The sequence below is a fragment of the Rhipicephalus microplus genome, chromosome 1 (assembly GCF_043290135.1).
Source record: "Rhipicephalus microplus isolate Deutch F79 chromosome 1, USDA_Rmic, whole genome shotgun sequence".
Lineage (NCBI taxonomy): Eukaryota > Metazoa > Arthropoda > Arachnida > Ixodida > Ixodidae > Rhipicephalus > Rhipicephalus microplus.
In genome coordinates, this window is record NC_134700.1 from 128858288 (window position 1) to 128869411 (window position 11124).

The following is an 11124-nucleotide window of genomic DNA, read 5'->3' on the forward strand; positions in this document are numbered from 1 at the left end:
TCCTGGCTATTCTAAAGGCAATTTACAATAGAACCGCTACATCTAGAACATGGCCACGGAGCCGACAAATGCACTAAGCAAAATAGACCATAATTTGACCGATTTCCTTGCATATTAGCGTGTATTTCACGAATAGTGTAGCTTAGTTATCCCAGTTTTTCTAAGGTGCACCAACTCGCCCATCACCAAGTTTTCTTAAAACGTGAAATAATATAAAATAGCGAGTTTCTATTATTACAGAGCTTGGTCTCAAGTGGCGAACCTATGACCAAGGCTCGTTTACACTAAATACATCTGCATTTACATCGTTTTTTTTCCCACCAATGTGTCTTGCACGTGGAACACGACTTGCCGCGCGGATCAAGTATTTCATCTGTGGCGCTTCGCGAAGCCTCCCATGGGTAGCCTGGCCTTCAACGGCGGAAGAGGTATTAGAAGGCGACAGTGATACGCTACAGAGTATAAAGAACACTTGTTAATAAGCGATGTGCTGCGCTACGTTCAGCCGTTAACCGAATTATCTCGTGTTATTCGGCATCATTCCTTTCTGAAGGAGGACAGCGTATGTCGCGTCAATGGACGACTGTACCAACTTAACACTGATCTCGACGTACACTAATCCATTCTTGTAACAGAAAATCTGAAGCTTAGATGCTTTCTTGTATAAGCGATACGCGTACCCACTATTCATGTCACAATATGCTCATTACCCATGTTGAAGCAGCGTTAACGGAGCTTCGAAAGCATTCTCGGTTAAAAGAGCACCAGACTAAAAGAAGATAGTATCAAGGTTCAGAATATGTAAAGCACGAAAAACAGCAACGGCATCTGCACCAGCGCCCTTCTCCCATGCGTGAGAACTAGGAAAGCAAGCTCCTCACCTTTGTGGGGATAGAATACTGTGGGCCCTGATAAGCAAAACAAGCAAACGGTTCAACAAGATTCTTAGTTTTTTTTTCTCTTTTGATGTGCTGACACTCACACTATCTATGTGGCGCTCACCTTCGATATCACCGCAGCCACAAAATCATTCACGTTCCACCGTTTCTCACATGGCTCGGAGTTATTTCGACAGTATACTTCATCAACGCTTCAACTATTTCTGTCTGCGCTAAAGCATTTGCATCGACACTACCAGCGCTTCCAGAGTACGTAAATTGGCACGAATTCATTATACGTTCATCGTAGAAACAGCTCCGTGGTGGGGTGGATATTGGAATGCTTTATTAGAGCCCTCACAACTGTACTGTGCATGATCGGAGCAGTGAAGAAGAGGAGACCATTAACGCATTTTGAGAGCATACCAACAGGATCCAGTCTGTGGCTCTATCGCGCTAACTGTTAAGAAAGCGCAGCCTTTACTTGCCACAACAGATTTGCATCTCGGAGCTTAAGACTGCGGTTGACTTGAATCGCAAGGTTCGTCAGCGCCAGCACATTATAGACAACTTCAGAGATGTTGGTAGCGAGCCAAGCTGCTGCCACTGTGGCGAGCGCAAGGCTGCTCAAGTCATTCGTGAACCATGCTACAGATCTGTGGTGTGGTATACGTGGGTTAGAGTACTATACACGAGCAATGTACTGGAAACTAGGTCAACTGAGTACTTACCTGCCAGCAGGAGACAGCAGAGCGCCCACTTGCTCCTCGAGTCTCACTATTGGTTCAACGTTGTCTCGCCCGGTGCAAAAGCTGTGCGCACTAGAAGCATCTGATTTATCGCAACCCGCTCGAGACGATGTTGTGAAATTAGCATGCGGAACTATTGTGAAGACCTTATGGTTAAATAAGGCACCCACACGTGCTGGGAACTCAATCTTTGTGTTGCTTATTATTGAAAGGGTAGTCTACACGTTACGTTTGCCGTATCAGTAATTTGATACGTTCACTTTCTTGAGTGCCGTATATTTCTATTTGCACCCAAGAGGTGAAAATGTCATTCCATCATGCGAACGAGCGGATTCCAACACATCAATTCAGTTTTATTCGCACCAAAAATTTTTTTAAGTAAGGCGTAGCAGACTGGTAACAATCACAGTATGACAGAACGTATCTATTTTCGCCCTTCCGTAACGCGATACACCCTTTCGGCAGCCTTCATATAAAAGTATTTGCAATAAAATTGGCAGTTATTACCACATTTTCTAAAGTGAAAGTGCAGCGGCAAAATATGACCGACTCGCATACGTTGCACAGTTGCTTTCAGAAGGCTTCAACAACCATCTGAACAAACTTCGCCTCGTTCTCATTCAGGTGCCTGCGTCCACGGCCAGAGCAGAGCACTTGTCCTTTGTTGATTAGTGACTCGGCCACACGACTCAAATCTTTGGCAATCTGTTGGCGAAAGTCCTCGTGTACCTTGCCGTCTTCAGTTGCATACATGCTGAGATCTTTAACAATGATTTCGCGAACTATGTCAGCAGCTTTCGTGGTCACGGCACCGTTGGTATGGCTGAAGGTCAATGCGCCGACTGCTGCGCCAACACCTTGAGCGACTCCCTGCACGACGTTTCCGGCGCCCTTGACAAGTTCACCAACGGCTTTGAAGATTTTGTCAAGAAAGTACTCTTGACTCTGTAACAGCAATACGAACTTTGTCAGCAAGGAGTCAAAAATCCAGAGAAAGAAAGCGCTGGCTCTTTACCTAATTCCAGAACTGCCAATCAAGGCAAAATTTATGTTCATTCAGCTGGTAGAAAAACACACTCATATTTTTATAGGTTCTGTGGCTTATAACATAGGAAAGCTTAAAGGTGTTGGCCATTCTATGAGACATAATGTGTATCAGCACCAAAGTACTAGTGCTTCTTTCTACATCTAGTTGTAAAGTTAAAAGCGTAGCTAAAAACTTAATCCCAGCTTCACGCTCTCATTTGCTTCATTGCAGCATGGGCTAGGAAGCTGTAATTATGAGGCGAAACTTTATCTGTACTGGGTTAGGTACAAAATAACAACGAAGTCAATTTCAACAAATACAACAATTCACCTGGTTCTCTTTTCCTTCCTGGTGCTGCGAACGTGTACGAAGACCATACGCAATGGCGCGCAGAACTTCGCCCACTTGAACAGCTTCAAGGCCTACACGCTGTGCTTCTTTGTCGACGATGACGTCCAATGTTTCATACTTCTCTGGTACCTTGTGGCAAAAAGCTGTCAGAGGAAAAATTGCATTGTAAGCCTCCCTTCAATCTTGCATAACCGTGATTGGTTTAAGTGCAGCTGCACGCTTTAGGGAAGTCGCACGCATGGCTGGTAATCGAGTAATTTTATTTGGAACACTTTGAAAGTGTTTAGCAAGACACACTAATGCTCTTGTGGTTATAAAGACAAGGTGTGGTTTCGATATGTTTACCTACAGGTTAAATATTTGTTAGTTCGTTATTCTAGGCGTTGAACTCGACAGTAACTTGAAATATCACCGACATGTTGCATATATTAGGAAAAAAATGACATATGGCATTCGTCTACTGATTAAATCTCGTCTTTATTTCAATCCATCAATACTTATATCACTGTATTTTTCTTTTGTTCATTCGCACATTTCTTACTGTATTACTTCATGGGGCAACACATACACCACTCATCTTACTTCAGTTCAGACAATTCAAAACCAAGCGATAAGAATTCTCACATCAAGCCCATATCTCTCTAACGCTAAGTCACTACTTCACGAAAACAATATATTAACTGTATCTGAGCTAGTTAAATATAACCTTGGTATTTACATGTATAGAACTATAAATAACCAACTTCCACATATCACTTCCATTCTCTCAAATAACAATGTCACAAGGTTTGCCCTTAACAATAACTTTCTACTGCCAAAAGTTCGCACCAATTATGGCAAACAAACCATTCATTTTTCCGGAATTTCTTTTTGGAATAGTTTGTCTTCCGACATTAAAGTATGCCGTTCCCTGAAGGAAATTAAATCGAAGTTAAAAAATCATATAATGTCCACTAACTAGCCTGTTTTGCTGTTTATTAATTGATTCCTATTCATTGTGAGTTGTGCTCTGTAATCATTTGTCATTGAAGTTAGCACGTTATTCTTACTTTTAAATTGTTTCTGTATATTCTCACTTTATTTGTTTCAATTGCATTTTACTGTAGCTCTGTCTCCCTGCTATGTACATCACAATCATTCTCAATTCTACATTGTACAAGAGGTCCCCTTGCAGTCTCTGACTATGGGACCTCTTTCTGTATATCATGCACATGTATTCTTCTTCATTTAGCACAATAAACCTTCTGTTCTGTTCTGTTCTGTTCTATACCTTTATGATGAATGACGTAGTGGACGCTAGAACGAGCACAAATACCAAGAATGTCAGCAAAGTAGGAATTCTAGGCGCAACGCTAAAGAGACAGCACAGTTGATGTACGCCTAGGTAGTACTGGCTGTTTTTGTATATACTGTTACTTCTTTTCTTTCTTTATATTTTTCTAGTTCTCTCTTCCCTGTGTTTATTCTTTTCTCTTGGCGCGCCATTCGATCTTTCTGCTTAACATATTCATTCCCTTCCTCTCCGTATATATTTATCTCTTCTTTGTTCTATCTTTCTACCTCTCTAATTCTTTCTCTTTCTTCAATTATGTCTCTTTACTTTTTATTTTTTGAACTTTTCTTCTACGTAATAGTTTCATTTATTCCGTGTGATGTTTGTTCTATAGCCTCCTATTTTCTTTCTATTTCACCCTCACGCCTCTTCCACTCACCCTCACTTCTCCTGCCCTCTCTATTGATGTACTACCATAAGCAAGGCTATATGTTGAACTGTGACAGCAAGTCGATAACCGTGTGGTTAACGCTCTCGCTTACGGATCCTGGGTACGTAAGTTCGAACCGCGCAATGCGAAGAAGGTTTGTGACTTGTGATTCCAAACATTTTTATGTTTATAGCTGTTTCTTTTCTTTTTTAAACTCTTCTTGGCCTCGTTGACTCGCCGAGCAGAAATATCGCTTCTCACGACGCGAAAACCAGTGGTCAGGTTCTGCAAGTGAATAGCTCACAACATAAATGAAGAGCTTGGCAAAGATACCCAGTGCCGATTACTGATGATGCTGATTTCCCGTAGTGTATCACGGATGAACGATGGCCTTAGAGAGTTTTGCTGTTAAATTAAGAATGTGGTTTTATTTTGAATAAGCTATAAAACAAACTCATAGATAATACCAAGTAAAGTGCAAGAGATAGTATTAAACGGAAATAATGAAATTTTGCACAAATAAAAGTGCACGAAAAAAATTTTACAGTGGCAGGTACCAAACGTGTGACCTTGTATAATAACGCATTCGATGCTGTTTCACTTAGCTGAGGTGGCGGTCATCCCTCTGTCTACTTGATAAGGTATATATAGGCAAATTAATGCGGGAGAGGCAGTTGTTCCCGCCTGTTGCCATTATGGCGAGGATGGAATTTCTTTCTCGATTTTCAATTTTGATTGAATTGAAGTTTATTTGTCCTGAAATTCTTACAGGATCGGGAGCAGAGGCTGAAGGCCTGACATGGTGCCTCTGCTCCTAAATACAATTTGGCAAGCAGGCCGCTCAATCTGTCGCATATATTTTCAGAAATAAATATATAACACAACAAATAACACACTGAAATCAATAAATAACACAATAAATAAACCATAACACAAAAAAATTTAGCATGGTCTTGTAAACAATTTTAAGGGAAACATTACAAAATCACTTTATCACAAAAGCGTCATCTGAAAAGAAACTTCATCAATACAGAATGTAAAATAAAGCATAAGAAAAGAAACTACAACACATAACTCAAATTGATAGATAGGATGTAACAAATCAAGTACAGAAACTTTAATAAGCATACTCAATATCATGGTTCGTTAGGATGGACTTGATAATGGTGTTCGAAGGTACAAAATTGAAATCTATGAGACCGTGTAAACGATTGAACATTGTGGGTATTTGATACTGAACGTGTTGCTTGCCATAACTTGTCCTTATTGCTGGGATTTGCCGGCGTTGCTGACGCATTATATAATAAGTGTTGTCAGGCGGGTTCTCAAGACACTGTGGCTTGTATTGTTTAATCCACTGCAGAAGTTCAAAATGATACAGTTTTGTTACCGTTAGTAATGCGTATTTTTCAAAGAGTGGTTTGGTTTTCAAGTCCCTGATAATACCATGGTAATGCTCGAATGCTCGCAGAACTCTTTTTTGCCGAACTAGTAATTTTTGATAGTTTGTTTGTGTAGTAGTACCCCATACCAAGATACCGTATGTTATTTTAGAGTAGAAAAGGGCATACTATAATGCTATTTGTAACCATTTTGGTAAGACTAGGCTGAGCTTATATTAGCATCCAACGGTCTGCTAGCGTTTTTGCCTGTTAGCGTCGCCTAGTACGTGCTGGTATATTGAGCTGGCAGCGAAGTGAACTGGAGCGTCTCCTGTCGGTGGCAAGTTATCTTTTTTCTGCTTTTCATTCTTCTCATTTACATTACAACTACTTCTAATCACAACCTCTATACTTTTCTTGGCATTGATGTGCGTTAGTTTTATTAATATTGTGTCTAACAAAGCGAATGACATCTACACCGTTTTTCCTCATCAATAACGAGGGTTCCATTTTGGGGGACTTGATGCCTTCAAGTAATATGCAAAAAATACTTGAAAAGCTGCCAACTCGTAATAGGACCACGTGCTAGGTGATGCCAACAGGTAACAAGAGTGTTCGATATTCACCGTAATGGCATCAGGTGCACTAATGATGCTCCCACGATTATATGCAGATGTCTACTATACAAAGTGGACGGAGCGTCAGCCACCACCGTAGCTCAGTTGTGGATCTTCATACGCTTTGTTCCAGAGTCGCAGATTTGGTACCCTTTAGCTCCAATTTATCCATCATTCCAAATTTTTTGGGTCACCTTTAACTTACAATGAGTTGTAGCAACAACCCCTACACATTCCTTGGCGACATTGTCGAATATTTCTCATAATTATTGTGTCTAATAAGCAAAATCATCTCTTGAATTTACACTTTTCATTATTGCAGAAAAAAATTTTCGCGTAAAGGAAAGCAAAACTTGAAACTGAAAGTACTGGGTATTTATTCATATTTTACCACAACAAAACGTTCGTCGGGCACTGTTTTGAATGCGAAACATTTCTTAGGGAACTTCAGCGACTTTGAGCGTATCTATCTATCTATCTATCTATCTATCTATCTATCTATCTATCTATCTATCTATCTATCTATCTATCCATCTATCTATCTATCTGTCTATCTATCTACCTATCTATCTATCTGTCTATCTATCTATCTATCTATCTATCTATCTATCTATCTATCTATCTATCTATTTATCTATCTATCTATCTATCTATCTATCTATCTATCTATCTTTCTTTCTATCTATCTATCTATCTATCTATCTATCTAGTCGCCCACGACATTTAGCTCTCCTGGCCGTTTCGATAAAGGTATCGATACCAAACCTATGCCATAACATGACTGTATGACGAGCATATTTGACTAGTCATAACATAAAATCATGACATGTATGTCATGAATGTCATGATTTATATTTCATGGTCCTGCAGCTGTTGCGGTGGTTTCGTACACAAGGCATGTTGCAAATCTGGTATGGTATGACGTGATTGCATGGCGAACACAAACGACAGACCCTAGCATGAAAATCGTGACATGCGTGTCATGTAACAACATGACTACATGCCACGCTCATGATGTGCCGGTGGCTGCTTCGCTAGCGTCTTATATACTAAACTTGGTATTACGGTACGTAAATGAATGACGAAGGCATGCGACTATTGATAACATGATAATCATGAGATGCGTGTCATATAACTACATGACTAAATGCTGCGCTAATGATTCACTCGCGGCCGTTCCGCTACCATAAATGTACCAAATTCGGTATTACGTGACGCGAACAGATGATGTAAGTGAATGACTCATCCAAATATGACAATCGCGACATGCGTGTCATGTAACAACATGAATACATGCCACACTGATGATGCGTTCGCGTTAGTTTCGCTAGCTTCACATGTGCCAAATTTCGTATTACGTGACGCCAATGAGTGACGAAGTTATGTGACTAGTGCGAGCATGATAATCATGAGATGCGTGTCATGTGAGAACATAACGACATTCCACAGTCAAGGCGTCAATACATTTCGACGTAACGAGGTACACGTGCTCCCCGGCATTAGTTTAGACGCGTCAAACCGGCATCGACACGCCAGGTGCTGGTCCTGCCAAATACTCGCAGCTGCGCGCCGCGCTGCGTTGCTTTGATGCATGCGCGTTTAAGCGCGTCCGGTGTCCCTCCGTCACAAAAAGAGGCAGACGCAGTGCTGTCTGTGTAACGCATTGGCACATAATGTAGCATGTCGCATTTCGTGCCGGTTGCCGCTTGCCGCACTATAGTGAGGCCGTGCCGACGGACGCTGGTCGCGCCGGTCTCGCCTGGCGTCAGACTATAGAATGCTCACATTTTGCTAAGGTAGCATCGCTATGCCCAGCGTGCGTGTGCGTTAACGTTACGTCGGAGTATTTTGGGCCCTTCATAATGTGCTCATGGCTGTTTCGCTAGCTCCACATATACCAAATTTGGTGTGACGTGAAGTGAACAGATGACAAAGGTAAACGACACATCAAAACAAGATAATCATGACATGGAAGTCATGTGTGGCACCATTTACCTCCACCTTGTAACGTTGTGCTATTCTTTATGGTGACATGTCTACCTTTCTCATTCGTGCTTTGCATATCATTGGTTCCGACTGGACGTGAGATCTGCTATTTTTTTTAGTTTAAGATGACGTGTGAACATCCAAGACCTAAGTCAGTGTAGCTCATTCCCACTGTAGTGGATTCTGTTATCAAAAACTGTAGACATGAGCAAAGTTACACTTACCTGGCCAACTGACAAACCTGATTGGCGATATTCAGACAATAAATGTGGCTGAAATTGAGCGAGGACAAATAAAGTAACAGAAAAGTACTGGCCTTGAATGGCAACTTAGCCCGTCCTGTTCTGGTGTGTTTTCCGTCCTCGTACAATATGTGCCAAGAGTATCCTAAGATATTATTCATCATCATCATGATCGTCATCATCAGCCTGACTACGTCCATTGCAGGACAAAGGCCTCTCGCATGTTCCGCCAGTTAACCCGGTCCCGTGCTTGCTGCTGCTATATTTTACCCGCAAACTTCTTAAGCTTATCTGCCCACCTAACCTTCTGTCTCCACCCAACCCGCTTCCCTTCTCTGCTACCATAGTGCTACCATACTACCAACTGCTACCATAGTGCTTCATAATGAAAGCAACTAGATATCAATAAAGAAGGGCGTAAGGCAGGGGAACACAATCTCCCCAATGCTATTTACCGCGTGCTTACAGAAGGTTTTCAGAAGCCTAGAATGGGAACAGTTAGGGGTGAGAGTTAATGAAGAGTACCTTAGTAACCTGCGCTTCGCCGATGACATTGCATTGCTGAGTAACTGAGAGGACGAAATGCAACTCATGATTACAGAGTTAGACAAAGAAAGCAGGAAGGTGGATCTTAAAATTAATCTGCAGAAAACGAAAGTAATGTACAACAACCTCGGAAAAGAGCAGCGCTTCGAGATAGGTAATAGTGCACTTCAAGTTGTAAAAGACTATGTCTACTTAGGGCAGGTGATAACCGCAGAGCCAAACCACGCGATCGAAGTAGCTAGAAGAATAAGAATGGGTTGGAGCACATTCGGCAAGCACTCTCAAATTATGACAGCTAGATTGCCACTATCTCTCAAGAGAAAGGTATATAACAGCTTTATCTTGCCGGTACTTAGCTACGGAGCAGAAACCTGGAGACTCACAAAGCAGGTTCAGCTTAAATTGAGGACGACGCAGCGAGCAATGAAAAGAAAATTGGTAGGTGTAACCTTAAGAGACAAGAAGAGAGCAGGGTGGATTAGGGGACAAAAAGGGGTTAAGGATATCATAGTTGAAAAAAAGAGGAAATGGACATGGGCCAAGCATGTAGCGTGTAGACAGATATTACTCAGTACGAACTAAGTCAAACCTGAACAATGCTATAATCTAATCTCTTTCAGTTTAGCTATATCATCGAATGTTATTCATCTGAGCAACTGCAGTGACTGCTCGGTAGTGCTACGTAATCATATGAATGTAATTTTAAAAGGAGGGAAATCATTAGCTTTTCAAGTTAGAGCGGAATGAATATGTAGCGACACCAACACACACATAGGTAATCTGTCAATAAAACTACTGATTTGTAGGTTCGATGAACTTCATCAGTTGAATTTCTTGGTACTACTCAAATACGAAGAGGTGTACTCACCATTCATGGTGCACAGAAGGAGCACACAAAAAACGGCACCAGATGGCTTCATCATATCTGTTTGAATAGGAATGCAAAAATGAAGATTCTTTCTATTTATCCATACTTTGGTGTCGATATCGGAATCGGTATCCACACAAACAACTGCACAGCGCCACATGATACAACTTTAAGCATGTGTGGTATGGCGCAGTGTCCAAGCGCAATTATTAGTACTTATTACTATGGCAACTTTAAGCGGGTGATTGCAGTCCATGTTATAGTCCTTGTTTCCTTGATCATTTTAAAATTAATTCCGGTAATTCACTTCTCACTTGGCACAGCACTTACAACTCTTGAGACACGTTTAGCCTGCTATGTAGCTTTACGCATTAGACATGGGCCTGAATATTTTATGGGAAATTTCTTACCGTGCGTCGTAAAACGTTACGGTGAAGCAGGAGAACTTGCTGGAAACTCTCCATGAGAAGCCGCTCTTCAGTGCGTTTTATATGGCTCCCGTCGTCATTACTGTCATACTAAAACAAAAAATACAAGTTACAGTTTCAGTGCACTGATACTCAGCGCATTTCTACTGCTGAGGTTGATAGTCGTTAACTTGAAATATTGCACATCCTTTCATGCAATAAAACTTCCGCGTATTGTTTATTCTGAAAAAAATATCAGTTGCCATTAGAATGGGGTGTTCACCTTACAATGTTCTACAAACACCCCGAAGACAAATGAATTGTGATAAAAAGTGACGTTCAGATTAGTGACGATGGATGAAATCAAG

At 41.2% G+C, this 11124-nt stretch overlaps 1 protein-coding gene across 1 annotated transcript; it reads right to left on the minus strand.

Annotated features, from left to right (window-relative positions):
- Positions 1–1959: 1959 nt before the first annotated feature.
- On the minus strand, positions 1960–10867 carry LOC119178287 (uncharacterized). The gene is made up of 4 exons (XM_037429480.2): positions 10760–10867; positions 10350–10406; positions 2985–3148; positions 1960–2572 (listed from the first exon to the last, which is right to left on the minus strand). The coding sequence occupies exons 2-4, from the start codon at positions 10402–10404 to the stop codon at positions 2201–2203; spliced, it is 591 nt and encodes a 196-aa protein (XP_037285377.1). The 5' UTR covers positions 10405–10406; positions 10760–10867; the 3' UTR covers positions 1960–2200.
- Positions 10868–11124: the final 257 nt, after the last annotated feature.

Excerpts from the sequence above, each read along its gene's own strand:
- LOC119178287 (XM_037429480.2), bottom strand. The coding sequence starts at position 10,404 with ATGATGAAGCCATCTGGTGCCGTTTTTTGTGTGCTCCTTCTGTGCACC. Across the intron at positions 3,149-10,349 it reads CCTTCTGTGCACCATGAATG|CTTTTTGCCACAAGGTACCA; the intron begins GTGAGTACACCT and ends TTCCTCTGACAG. Across the intron at positions 2,573-2,984 it reads AGGAAGGAAAAGAGAACCAG|AGTCAAGAGTACTTTCTTGA; the intron begins GTGAATTGTTGT and ends TTGCTGTTACAG.